The sequence below is a fragment of the Macrobrachium rosenbergii genome, chromosome 57 (assembly GCF_040412425.1).
Source record: "Macrobrachium rosenbergii isolate ZJJX-2024 chromosome 57, ASM4041242v1, whole genome shotgun sequence".
NCBI lineage: Eukaryota > Metazoa > Arthropoda > Malacostraca > Decapoda > Palaemonidae > Macrobrachium > Macrobrachium rosenbergii.
In genome coordinates this window covers 6,947,516-6,962,015 of record NC_089797.1, presented here as the reverse complement: position 1 = coordinate 6,962,015, position 14,500 = coordinate 6,947,516, and the positions used below count along the sequence as shown (strand labels likewise).

The 14,500-nt window shown below is 35.9% G+C and overlaps 1 protein-coding gene across 3 annotated transcripts in view; it reads left to right on the top strand.

Annotated features, from left to right (window-relative positions):
- The window catches only part of LOC136836941 (longitudinals lacking protein, isoforms H/M/V-like), a 36,231-nt gene extending 22,665 nt beyond the window's left edge, over positions 1 to 13,566 (top strand). The window contains exon 5 of one of the 3 annotated variants that reach the window (XM_067101461.1): positions 9,212 to 13,566. In XM_067101461.1, the coding sequence (XP_066957562.1) occupies positions 9,212 to 9,490 (279 nt within the window). In that variant the 3' untranslated portion in view covers positions 9,491 to 13,566. Of the gene's footprint in view, positions 1 to 1,615; positions 4,992 to 9,211 lie in introns of those variants that run through there. The other 2 variants (XM_067101460.1, XM_067101459.1) reach the window with 2 other exon arrangements.
- The last annotated feature ends 934 nt before the right edge of the window (positions 13,567 to 14,500 follow it).

Genomic DNA, 14,500 nt, shown 5'->3' with positions numbered 1-14,500 from the left:
GGATGAGTTTTCCACACGTAAAACATACTCGGGCTTAGTAGTTAAGCAACCTTTGCATCCCTATGCCAGGCTGTTTGGTATGTTATAGGAGTCATTCTTTCCCTTTTCATGATCATGGCCAGGAGAGTAACATTGGGGGTAGAGTAAACTTGCCCGTCAATTGAGGAACAATCTTTCCATCTAGAGAGTAATTCTGCTTTATTTAAGATTCTCATTGGAAGAAATATAAAATATTTATGACTTTATTTTTCCTCGATATACAAACCAGAGTCTTTTATCATTAAGCCCAACAAGCTTCAATGATCATATCCAACTAACTCCTTGAATACTTCATTTCTACATAAAAGGCTCTTCATTTGTAAAATTAGGAAAAATTTTATTTATCTTTTAAACTTTATATATTTATCAAAACTTTTATTATTTAATTTATTCTCTCACACTGCCAGCACTGTGAGTCTTGAGAATTTTGTATTAATGTGGAAGATAATTAATTGGTAGTAATAAATTTGCCAGATTTTTTTTCAAAGTATTAACCCATTTCAAAATATGGTTTTTGAGTCAGTGGTTAATAGTAGTTACTGTACTGAATGGGAGTGATTCTTATGGGAGAAGTGAATGAGATTTTAAATGATATTTTGCTAAGGAGAGAGAAGCTAAAATATGATAATTATTGTTAACCAGACATAGGTAAGTAATGGTAGTTATTTAAGGATTTTTCAGTATCATTCATATTAGACAGGAATTTATTTGTGCAAGGGTACCATCTGCAAATATACTGCATCTTGCAAAACATCTCTTCTCACCTTTCTTAAAAACAAAAGAAAATACCAAAATAGAACTATGCTCTTCTTTATTCTTATACTAGCATTAAATTAGTGTCTTACTACCAGTATTTGTGTGTTGTGATTCACCAAATTTTTTTTTATTAAAGTTTATTTTGCTTAAGCTATGATGTTTAATTTTTATCTTTAATGTTTTGTTTGTGTTGCATGTATTACTCCCTATTATTATGTTTTCCGTCTTGTAAGGCTGGTCATGTATGTTTGTTTACTTCTCATTTTGTCTTTGTTGTGTTTTGTCAAGTGTTTTGATCAAGCATCACAATGCAGTGGGTTTTTTGTGACAAGTCTGCATTTTGAAAAATGTCAGAACTCAAGAACATTTCAAAATCCCTGGGGATTTGACATAATTTTAAATGAAAATATTTTTGCAAGTCGTCTTGGAATGTGGTAAAGGAACTAAGAAGAAAATATGGGGAGCAGCAATGTTTCATTAATTCTTAGTTTAGGAATTGTTTTCTGTGGTGAAAATTGTTCAAGTATAGCCTATGAATCATATCATTATTCAGAGATTGGAGGCATTTGGACTGTGGCATGTGATATACTGCACTGGAGTTTTATGTTTTTTGGTTGAACATAAACGAGGTTATACTGGGATAGGAGGAGGCACTAGGGTTGTTCAGAAGTAGCAAACAGAGGGGAGGGACTGGTAGGTATATACCACAACAAAACAAAATTGAAGTATGCAGACATGCTGCCTCTTAATCTTTACGGCCTTTCAGTTAACATTTTCTCTGCCAACATGTTGTGGTATCACCTACCATTCTCTCTGCCAGGTAACCTGGTTGCCAGGTATTGTAGTCCCGAGTAGTGCATCACCAACTAATATCAGCCATCTGGATGTACTGTTGCCACCACCTCCACCATTACATCCACCACCACCATTACATGCAACTGTTCTGCAGTCTCTGCAAGTACCTCAGTTTAAAGGACAGTCACAGGAGCATCAGGCCTCTGGTGAATTTATTCCTCTTCCAAGTACTCCACCTTCGCTCACAGCCACAAGCAGTGTCAGTTCAAGTTGTAATGACAGTTTGGTAACTGTTTCATCTTCAGTTTCTAGTTTACCATTTGCAACAACTGTCACAAGTCTAAATAACAACAATGTACACAAGTGCCAGCAGTGTCCGTTCTTTACTTCGAACCCCTATACATTTACACGTCACCTTCGTATTCATCTTGGCACTAAAGAGTTTCGTTGTCGAATGTGCACCTTTGCTTCCTCTCGAAAGGATTCCTTGATTAGGCATTTCCGTTTTAAGCATTTAACTGGAGAAATGTCGGTATATCATGACCTAGAGTCAAGAGACATTGAGGAACTTGCCCTAGCTAGAGGTGCACACGAAGGATTGCATCAGTTCAGTTAAGCTGTATTTTAAGCATCTTATGTATGTTGTTTAGAATTAAAGTTAATTCTGAAAAGATAAGAGATCAGTACAGTTTCAGCTTTCAAAGTATTGGATGATAGAGGCTCAGTACTATTGTTAAAGCGATATCCTCAGAAAGTGATAAATTAATATGGAGATAGTATGGGAAGCACTTTTGATGGAACTGGCTACTGAAGAAGCTTACATGAAGTATCATAAGAAATTGACCTTTTGAGTTGGTCCATTAACTGAATAGTAGTTATAGTTAAGAAATCTCCAAGCTTTATTTTCTGTGATGTAGGAACATTTTGAAATCATGTATAGAAAGGTGAGAGGAGATCTAAGAACAGACCAGAGTGAATGTGATTTTTCATAATTGTTGTTTATGTAAATATATATATTTTGGATACATGCAGTACTTTTATATAAATTGGCCATCTAAAGTCGTTTTATAGTGAATTTTTAAAAACATTTTGTAATTTATTATTGTTAACATACCTTTGTAGTGAAAGTTAAAAGTGTTTGTACTATTTGTAATCATTTTATTATTAATTAAACTGGCCACCAGCATTTTGAGAGAAATTTGCATAATGTAATGCATTTTTTTTTTTCTTCCAACAGTACTCTACTTGCATTTTGTTAGTATCATTGCACTATGTTCTGGTTATTACTTCTTGATTAACAAAGTTAGGTTTTACCCCAACTGAAAATTGACCAATGAACTTATAGGAAAATTATTCATTTTAGTTACTGTTTACCATTGTGGATAGTGTATGGAAGAGGACATTATGAAAGAAACAAGTCATTGTAGCTGATAGTAGTATTTTTATAGCTATTATTTAAATAGGAGAGAATTAGTACGCCTTCATTTCATTGACGTACCTTATATTTATGAAATATTTATGAAATAGCTGACATGGCTATATTATACAATAATTTATTTAGAATTGTGTTTCATTTACCAACCCATCTTTTACATAGCCTACATTCATGACCTTCATGAGTCCTAGACAGTCAGTTCCTGAGTCAGAAAATTATCTGAAGGCTGACTAGAAGCATCTCATACTTGTCCCTATGGATCGTAGGTTTCAAGCAGGAAAGAAGGCCAGGTTGTCTATAAAGTGCAGAGCTTTTTGCTACATTTTCTCCAGTCTTGACAGGGAGTTGTATCCTCACTTCATTGGCATTATCAAGTCCAACAGGAGCAGAATCATCCTGAGACAGTTGTCTTATGGTAGTGTGCCCTTGAGAGAAGTCATCTGTTGGCTCTCCAATAGTGGCTCCATCTTAGGATGATAAGTAATCCTTGTCCTCCACAGAAAAACCAATGCACCCGTGTTGATGGGAACGTTCTTGAAGCCCTTTCTAATGAAGTAAAATGGGTTGACTGATGTTGAAACCACAAACTGCTATTTCTAAAGTGTTTGGGCTCAATAAGTCCCCTTGGATGATAGCAGAAGGTAGCAGTTGGTTGTGTCATGCAGTTTAATGTAATTTCACTTTTAATTTCTACCTTTTTACATTAGGGAGAACTTGTCTTTACTTCTGATACTTGTCAAAGTTGCCCGTTATTTGTACTTTTGTTCTTTTATTTAGACCTGTTAGCTCTTTCATGCTGACATCATTCAAGTTTTGAGCATTCTGGAGTAGTGAATTTTTTCATATGATAGGGTATTAACTATGAAGTTATGACTCCCTGGTCTTCAGAGCATTGGGTACCTTGGCCAGTCTTAAGCTCATGAACTCTCATTCCAGTCAGCTAATTTTGGGCCAGTTTTAACCAGCTCAATTTTTCCCTCCAGAATTGCGAATAAAGTTAGGTTTTTAAGTAAAAAGAAAAAATAAAAATTAATATTAGAAGTACAAATACTTTACTTCTTATGATCAAACCTTCCAATCTTGCCAATTTTTTGCAGCCATTGACCAGGCTATAAGAGAATTGATGTTCTTTCCTGCCTGGAACCTAGGATCACATAGGAGCACATTTGAAGTGCTGCTAGCCAGTGATTTTTTCTATTATAGATTTTTTTTAACAGAAATAGTGTCAGGATTTATGAAAACTGGATTTGGGCTATGTAATGTGGGTTTGTAAAAAATTAATTTTGGTAAAGTCAGTGTTTATACTTGGGACCAAATTAGTGGAATCTCTTTTTCATTGGTTTTAGGGATTTGAAATTTTTCTCTGTATGGTCATAATATAATTAATACTTCATAGTTAAGCTTTAACTTTAACAATTTATGATACCATTTTGAATATCATTATTGTGTACAAATACTGTATGTGCATGTTGGGAATTTAATGAAAAGTAAGTTGAGACTGGTATTGGGGTGAGATGGGAAGGTATGCTGAAATGCCTCTATTATTTATATTTATTTGTTATAAACTACGACACTGTGTGTAATTCGAAAGAATTCAGTGGTCATGATTTTTAAAACTGACATATATTTCCTAGTCTTCCCTATAAACTTTTATAAGTGTTACTGTATTATAAAATGTTATGTTGTATTGAGTTTCTTGTAAGAGCAAATAAATCAGACTAGCGTTTTACCAAATTCTGATTAAATTTGCTGATTTGTTGTATATAGGTTTTTATACTTGGATTTTTGAACATTGTTTTTTTATACAGTTGTGGGAGAGGAATAACCTGATGTTTACTACTACATTAAAATGTCTGTAACTGGTAAAATACGAGTAATCAGATCAGTTTAAAAGGAATTTGACTAAGGATTTCCCCTGGTCTTATTTTGGTTTCTAAAGCAATTAAATATATTTTCCTAATATTTACCAGTTGTCTGAAATACATCCCCTTTTTTGCTTGAGTGAGAAAATTAGTCACTAAGCTTAGTGTAGTGAAAAAATCTCACACTGAGGAAGGACAGAATAGTTTTTATAGATAAAGTAAAAAATCTTGGAGTTTATCTAGGACAGTAGGAAAAAACCAGTGTACAGCAATATATGACTTCAGATGCTGGAGAGATGCCAGGAGTCATCTAGCTATTAAACAACGAAATATATCAAAATAATTAAAGTACATCCTTACATGACCGAGCTCACTTTTGCTGAGATATTAGGAGTACACTTCATGGATTTACAGTAATAAAAGTCATAGTATGATGTGATTTGTGCAAATAAAAAAAGGGTGAATTGAATTAGTTTACACCAGATGAAGACTTTTTAATCCAAAATTTAGTGGACCTTCATTTATGGTTTCACTCCAACAGCCAATGAAAGGGTTGTATTATGAGTGACTAAGTAATAGGATACATTTTCTAATTCTCATAGTCTAAAATGATTAAAGAGAGTGTGCTCATCCAAAATGTTGTTCAGCTTGTCATTGTATCCAAATTAACTTGACCAGGCCCTCAGGCACTTTGGATATGCACTATCTGACCCAGACCCACAGCTTGGGGTGGTGGACCAACTTCATCTCTAGAAAAATTAGCCCTTATTGACTTGGAAAACTTCCTAATGACTTCTGAATCTTCAGTTCAGCTTAATGGCTACTGGTTTGGCACGACTGCTTCCCAATGCTGAACCATAAAAATGCCCAGATGTCCTAATGAAGGGGCCGTTAGAACATTGCTACAAGACGTATAAAGTGGACAACAAAGAAGAGTGAGGGAAGAAAAAATTACTATGGAAATTATAATTTCCCTCATACTCTACCCCTCTAAAAACCAGACACTGATGGGGTTTATATATAATATATATAATATATATATATATATATACTGTATATATATATTATATATATATATACAGAGGCAGTCACCGGTTATTGGCGGGGTTCTGTTGCCGACAGCATGACGATAACTGAAATTGCCAATAACAGCATTAACGGCGCTAATAACTGGAGATCGTCGCATGTCAGCACCAAAAATCCAGTTATTGTCATCGCTAGACAAGCGCCGTAAAACCGGATCACCAGTAACCAAGGCCGCCAATAACCCGGGACTGCCTCTATATAGCTCAATCAAACTACAAGGTAATCCTCCAATTATTAACTTTTTTAAGGCCCAGATTCCATTAACCATTAATCCTAAGGTTCCAAAAGACAAACAAATTAGAAAAAATCCTCATGCAGTAGTTAATCTAATTTCAACAAGACATTTCAGACAATGCAGGTTTAACAAAGAAGCCACAGATCAATAGTAGGGACAAACAACAGACAAATGAATACAGTAATTTGTATAGCCGCAGGAAAATCTGCTTATTCTAAATCGGAGGTTGTAACAAAAAACAAATATACTGTATTAGAACTGGCCCACAGTAAATTTCAGCTTGGCAGAAACTGTTAAATGAATTCTAGTGTGAAGTATCAACAAAAAAAAACTGGTGGAACAAAATTAACTTATAATATAAGTTATAAAATTAAAAACTATATTTTAAATGTATTTCAGTTAATTTAACATGGTGCTCCAAAGAAATCCAAAATATGAAAAAAATTCAACATTTTAATGTAAGTGTAAACAAAAGTGACATTGATTCGGTATGAAAAGAATTTCCACATGCTTTAGCAGAAGTTGTGTATTGTTGAATGGATGAAACTCCTATTTTGTTTGTAGATATCATTCTGACTAATGTTTTCATTCTAAATTCTGATTCATTTATCACACATTACCACAGGTGAAAAATAAGGAACGGGTGTAGGTCCTACACTCCATTCCTTATTTTTCACCTGTAATGTATGATATATATATATATATATATATATATATATATATATATATATATATATATATATATATATATATATATATATATATAATTATAATAATTTTTTATACTTGTACACTGTATATGCAAGTATATAATATCAGTGTTATTCCCCTTCCCAATTTGTTAAGAGTAAGTTAGTATTGATGAATAAACTCGTATGTACATATTCTTTTTACTTGTTCAAAGCTTATAGCTATTTCTCAGGTAATTAAAGCAAGTATATAAGATCAAAACAATTTTATAAATCTTAATATTGAAATTTCTTTGGAACTGTGTCAGTAGCCTATTTGTATATGTTGGAGACATCATCACACAACAGATTTTCTGAAGTTTCCAGCGTTGTGTGTTTTGTATAATATTTCTCCCGGAAAAGTGTTTGTACTTAAAAAGAAGTGCACACATATATATATATAAAATATTATTATTAATAGAAGCTTGCACTTCTGGATATTTTGTACACTGAAAATTACCAAATAAAGAATTCTTGTCAGTATGAATTTATTGTCTGTTTAGGACTTCAAATAAGGTCACCTTCCAGTTCCATTTTTAAATCAAGAGTACCGTACTGTATAATTTTGCTAATGTTTCTAGATTCCAACCTAGTATAATTTAGAGACAAAGTACAGGGGTGCTGCTGACTGCACACCATGAGTTGTGTGTGTTAAGGGTTTAAAGATAAAGTAATGTAAAGTTTAGTTTTACACAGATATAGATAAATGGATAATGTGAAGAGCCAAACACAAAATTTTTCGTATGTTGCACATTTACCAATATATCCATGATTCCATGTTTTTCATAACTTGTCTTTTTTTTTTTCTTACTGAAAGCTTATTATTACAAATGAAGAAAATTTGCAGTTGAACCAATAATTCTCTGGAAAACATGTAAAAAGTACAGTTTTGAAAATAAAGTGTTGAGAAGAAAATAAAGTTTTTGGACTGGGAAATCTTGTAGAAAAATGTTACAATTCTTTTGAGCATTTAAAATACATATACTCTGTCCCTAATTCCATACATCCATCAATCCATCTATATATGGTGCAGTACTACAGGGGTTTACATATCAAAACACTGGAATAATACAACTTTTTTCCAACCGCACTTAATGTGCCAGAAACCAAAACGAAGATCACCCAGCTGACTTTAGTAGCATGCTGTCACACTACCCAGTACTCTTAATAAAACAGCAAAATAGTGAATAAAACTAACGATAATGGAACAGTGGCATTAGTGTCTGATTTGCAATTTTTATCAGAAGTTCTATTTGAAAGATGATTTGAAGTTATAAACCTGACGAGTGTAATGCCTGTTAAGCCTGCAAAGAGTTGGTGCTCATAAACACAATTTTAATCATTGAGAGAGAGCATTTCCAGATCATAGGGAGAGTTTGTAAGCAACAGTTTAAGAATTGCTGGGGTATGGCTTCAAGTGTTATGTGGTGAATATATTTTTTAATTCATTAAAATAATAAAATTAAGAGTGTTTTTTAAATTACCATTGTGCATCTATTAGGGATGCTGTATACTGTTGGTTTTGAAGCTAATATGACTGTTTTATATCATGAAGTAGGAATAAATACATTTCTTTTTAGAATATCATGTCATCTTGTCTGTTCCTCAATTGCAAGATTACAAAGCTATAAATGTCTGGAAATGTGTACTAAATTGACAAAATAACAATTGCACAGTCTTCACTAATTCCCTTTTTCAACTTAGTTTTGGTGATAGTTTGCTCACTTTTTATGAAATAATTAGAAAAGAATTAAAATATAGAAGCCATGCCCCTTGCTTAGAAGCTACGCTTCTCATTCATAAGTAAAGTATCTGAATGGTTCATAATGAAGTGTTCATATCATTCTTCAGTGATTCATGGATTATTATCAGACATAATCTTCTGTATAATAATGTTGAAATTTGGTAACTAAAATTTTGATGCTAAGGCATTGGAAATCTTGCTTGTGACTTCAATTCCTCTATTAATGATGAGTATATTGTGAATTTCAAGATCCTGTATAAATATCAGCAGTGAACAGTAGATCTGTCTGTCTGTAAAACTAAGCAAACTTTTCAAGAAGTTACCATGTACTTGGGAAGATGTAATCCTGTTGTTCTCTCCGCGTTTAAAGTGAAACCACAGAAATTCAGTAAATTATGGTCAAATAATTATCCACGATTTGATTTAACAGGATATATTTGCAAGTTGAGAAATTTGTAAGGATTTTCTGTATTCCTTTTGAACTGTGTTTTCTTGATAATTTTCATTGTTATTGTACTTTTACAACTTCAGGAAGTTGAAGAAGTTGAGGACGAGACCACAACCACAGGGTCGCCCAGCAAGTTCCGAGGGGGCCGTAAAGCTTGCTGCTTCTGTGGCAAGACATTCTGTGACAACTACACGTTGAGACGTCACATGGTCACCCATTTGTCAAGGGAGCGTCAGTTTGAGTGTCCGATGTGCAGTGCTGCATACTCGCGTAAGGATCACTTGATGGCCCACATTCGCCGCAAGCATCCCATTTCGGATGATGTGGAAAAAATAGAGTATAACACAGGACAAGCAAGCTAAGTATAGCACCATAGAGTGTTTATTATATCCTTTTAGTTGTTCATAGATATTCAAGGTGTAGCGATGTTCACAGTGATTGTAGTATTCCTAATTCTTGTTATTGTGAATGTATATCCTTTGCCATTCCAAGCTATCAGGGCGATACTGGTTTTTCAGTGTCACAAGATGGATATTAGGAAATATATTTGAAAAATATTGTATAGGAACTAGAAAGTTTTTGTAGAGAAATTAATAGGTTACCACATTTAGAAGCTGAAAAATAAACATGACAGGGTATAGAGTATATTTTACCATCCGATGCTACCATGTTGTAATGGGTGCTGGAGTTAGGGCAATATCTCGAGTACTCTGCAACGTAACACATGCTTTTGAAATGCAGCAGATTTCCTTTCATCCTAAGGATGATGTTCAGTAGTTGTCACTTTTGTTTTGGTACTTTTTCCATTATGCACACTCGTATAACATAGGTGTGCGTGAACTGTTTATGGCGTGTAACACGTAAACACACGAAGCATGATACGTGCACACAGTTGTAAATTGCTATGCTACATTTCACTGTCCTCCACTATAGTGGAAATATAATGTACTACTTATGTAGACTTAACGATGACTATCTTTTAAAAGAGAAAGACAACTAAGTGGCCTGCAATTTCTAAAGAATAGAAAAGAAAAAATTTATTGTGTTAGGTTATTTTTATTCCAGTAATCTACACAACTTTGCTGGGAAAACTATTGTGATAGCTTGCTTGGAATGCTTCTATATAAAGTATGTTTTCATATAGGTTTAGAACAAATTCCATGATTCCCACTTTTCTCACTCTTCTCCTGCAATATCTGACAGAAAATCCCATATCACAGTTTTGTACATATTGTAGAATAATTATCATCAATATTCCAGTGTTTCGAGATTGATAGTGAAGCTTAAGAGCCTAGTTTTCTACTGCGAGATATATCATAACCTAGAACAACATCCAGTGTCTTGTGGTTTGTACCAAAGTCTTACTTGCCATAAAGTAATTTTTACATACAGGTTATTTAGGACCTTGAGAAATGAAAAATAGACTGTACCCATTATATCTTATCGTTATACCCTACAGCAGAAGTGGATAGCTTTTAGTACAACACAAACCAAATATAATGGTGTGATGGGAAAAATATGCATCGATACATCTAATGGTTTAGCCACATATATCATCAACATTGGTATTTTCCTCAGTTCGTACAATGAGTGATTTCTAGGTTACAGTACAGTACTTCCATTACAGTAATTGATTCCAGATTTTCCTTTAACAAAACGTGATTTTCTGGTACTGTAGTTTTTAAATGTAACCTCTTTCTTATCAGTAAAATGGTTTGCCAGTTTTATGACTATTGCTTGAAAACCTGTCATTCATTTGTTACATCATCACAGCAAACAGTATTTCTTATAATAAAAATAAGTAAAGTAAAATAGTGCAAAGATTTTTTAAGGACAGGAATGAAAGGATGGCGAGTACAGTACTCACTGCTAGGATATTTCTGTTTTTTCCAGTAGCTAATCGTTGATTTCCTTGACCTCTTTCTTAGGAGCCACAAGAGGCATTACTCAGCTTTATTTGCCAAACATGCAGGCTACAAATAGCTGAAGGCTCTTCCACACATCATTTGGTGACTAAAAATACTTCCTCACCCATTTTCATAAATTGTGTTAATTGATTTACAATAGTTTGTAAAAAAAATTATGCTCTTCAGTTACTTTTCTCTTGAGATATTTTGTTAAACCTAAACATTGGATGTTTTCCACTTGATTTTAGCCTTTGTGGCCTCACCTTGTGAAATTGTGCAGAATATGAACTGGTTTGATTATGTGGATTAAAGTCAGAATTGGTAGGATTTCCATCTCCATGTTCTCATCCTCATACTCATCCAACTTCCCATGGCCTGCCACAGTCGTCCCTTTGCTCTCGTGTGCGAGTTGTTTATAGTGTGTGTGTGTGTATATGTGTGTATGCATATGTGTATAAAAATTTCAAAGTTAGTAAAGGACTGTACTAACTTTTTTAAGAACCATTCTTTCACAGGTAAAGAAACATTTTTACACGTACCAGTGTATTTCATGATTAATTTAACTAATGTGATTTTCAGTTTACGTATGTGATTTCCAGTTTACGTATGGTAAATTACTAAGTTTTGGTTTTGTGTTGCAATAAAAGTTTGCACCTTGGGGGCCTATTGTCTGTCATTGGGCTTTTCGTGCCTTTTTGAATTCCATCATCACACTTTGAACATTTATGTGAAGGTCACAGTGTGTGTAAATCCATTGTGGCAGTCAATTTACAGGCAGTCCCTGGTTAACGGCGGGCTCGGTTAATGGCGATCTGGTTTTACGGGGCTGTCTAGCGACGAAAATCGCCGATTTCCACTTATTGGTGCCGACACACACCTAACAGAGGCGCCGATGACTGAAAATTGGCGCTTTTCGGCGCCGATAAGCCCCGAAAACCGCCAAAATAGCGCCGAAAATCACCGATTTTCGGTTAGTGGTGATTTACAGGTATGATCACACCCTCAGAATGGAACCCCCGCCGATAACCAAGGACTGCCTGTAGGTGCAAAAACTATTGCAGTATTACCAACAGTAGTATAGTAACATTAAAAGATGGCTGGGTAATTGTACCCAGAGATTGTAGGGTCGTTCATTCAGTTTATATTACTCCAGTACCTTTTTTTTTATGGAGTAAAGCTTTCAAGCTGACTTTAATCACCAGAAATAATTTCTCCACCACATGCTTAAAGACCATGGTTTTAGGTTTTAGATTGTCAAGGAGAAGCTGACTTTGTTTAAAGGTGATATTAAAGGCATGCAATGTCATGTCTGTTTCAGTATAGTTTGTATCTCTGTGGAGATAGTTATTTGCTGCAAAACTTCAGATAATTTTACAAGTGTCTGTTTCAGTGTAGTTTGTATCTCTGTGGAGATAGTTCTTTGCTGCAAAAATTCAGATTATTTTACAAGTTAATGGGCAACATCCAGCAGAATGTCTATGTGATAAAGATGTTACTGTATTTTCCATGATTTTTGCATTTTCATGGTATATTCTGCTACAAAAAGTGTGTGGATTTGGTTTTAATACTTATAAGAAAATGTTATGTGTTTTGTCTACTATCCATGAGAGTGTACCAGAAATGTTTATCGTCATCACACACTCTAAACACCATTATATTGTTGCTTTAAATAAGTGACTTACCAAGCAGTTACATAGCTACCAGCTTCCTATCAGGGCAGACCAAAAGTTTAAAATTCGCAGTGGCGCCACCATCGCTAGTGTGGGTGACAGGGTCCTGCCCACCATTGGGACTGACAGGTACAAATCAGCAGGAAACACCAGTTCATTTTCTGCTGGTTCCCGATGAACATCGGTGGTTTTTGGGCAGTACCTTTCGTCGTTTTTCAGATTTGTTTTCCAGTATCCGTAACGTATTCAGATTGTGTGTGGCTTTTTTCAATTAGTGGATAGTTAGTTTTTGATTAGCTTTTTTTTTTTTTTTCCTGTAGTGTTCGGTTTTGTACCAAGGGGTGTAAAACTAGATTGAATAAAGTAACTTATGACTTGCATACTAAGAGGCCTTCTGCCTCTGCGGACAGCTCTCCATCTCCTGTTAAGAGGCTTAAGGAAGTCAGCGTTAGTCCCCAACCCTCCTTCAGCTTCGCTGATCCGCCTCCTTCTTCAACGTCAGCACAGTTACGTCTATCGGTTTGGGACAGTCCAGAGTCTCTTGGTTCTGGAGATCGCCAGGTCTTGTCTCCTAAGCACTCTCATTGCAAGTGCACACCGCCTCAGCCCAAGCGCACCCATGTTCCCAAGCGTCTGTCTTCTCCCGAGCACTTGGTGCCAGCTGCACTGTCTCAGGTGCCTGCGCATTTTCGTCTGACGCCAACTTCGGACCGCTCAACTCCTGCTTCTAAGCACTGGCCGTCATCGCCCACTCGCCCACCTTCGTCACCTCGAGGGGATTCGTCATTGGCCCCGATTAAGCGCCAGTAGGATGACCTTTTGAATTTTATGAATAAAAAAAAGACTGTTCTTAAGGCTGAGGAGTCTGCCTTGTCCCCACTTTGGTCAGAGGAGGAAGAAGCTGACCATGGACCATGGACTCTGGCAAGGCTACTTTTGCCTTCCCTCCTTCGGAGCAGCTTAAGAGGAGGTACCATTTCTATGCCACTGGAGAAGCTCCTTCCTTGTAGGACTTCTCTGGCTTGGTCGACGCTACTCACCATACTGCTTTCGCCTCTGCGAAGGTCTTTTTCTCTTCTCCAGAATTAGATCACCCTGTTCATAATATCTTCAAAGTTCTGGAGATTTTTAGTTCCCTGGATTGGCCAGGAAGATTGAAGACTGTCCAGTTCTTGCAGAGGACTTTGCTTTGGACTGGCTTAATGTTCTGTCTTGTGCAGACTTGGCAGTTAGGGATGGTTTGACAGAGCTTGCTTCTCTGTATGCAATAGGCTCCTTGAAGAAGCAAGAGTTATGGTGCTCCTTTGCTACCAAGGGGGTTACCGTAATTCAGAAGTGAGCGGTTATGTTTGCTCCACTAGATAAGTCATACCTCTTCCCTTAGGACATTGTGAAAGAAGTCCTTTCTGCTTTGCAGAAGAAATCTACTCACGATCTTCTGGCCCAATCTTCGAAACGTCCCAAGGTAGTTCCTGCAGTCATTTGGAAGACCTCTCCTCTGCAACCTCAGCCCTTTTGTGGAGGACAACCCAGATCCCAGTCGAGACCCCATTCTAATCTTCGTCCCCCAGCAAAGTCCTTTAAGAAGTCCTCTTCCAAACCGGTCACCAGCGAGTCCCGTGTCCTTCGGGCCTGGTAGGTGCTAGGTTTCATCTCTTTTGGAAGGCATGAAGTTTTAGGGGTGCAGAACCTTGGGTAGTGCAGGTTCTGAAAACAGGCTACTCCATTCCTTTCAAACAGAAGCTGCCGCTTTCCAAGTTGCCAATCACCTTGACTGCTTACTCGGCAGGGTCCG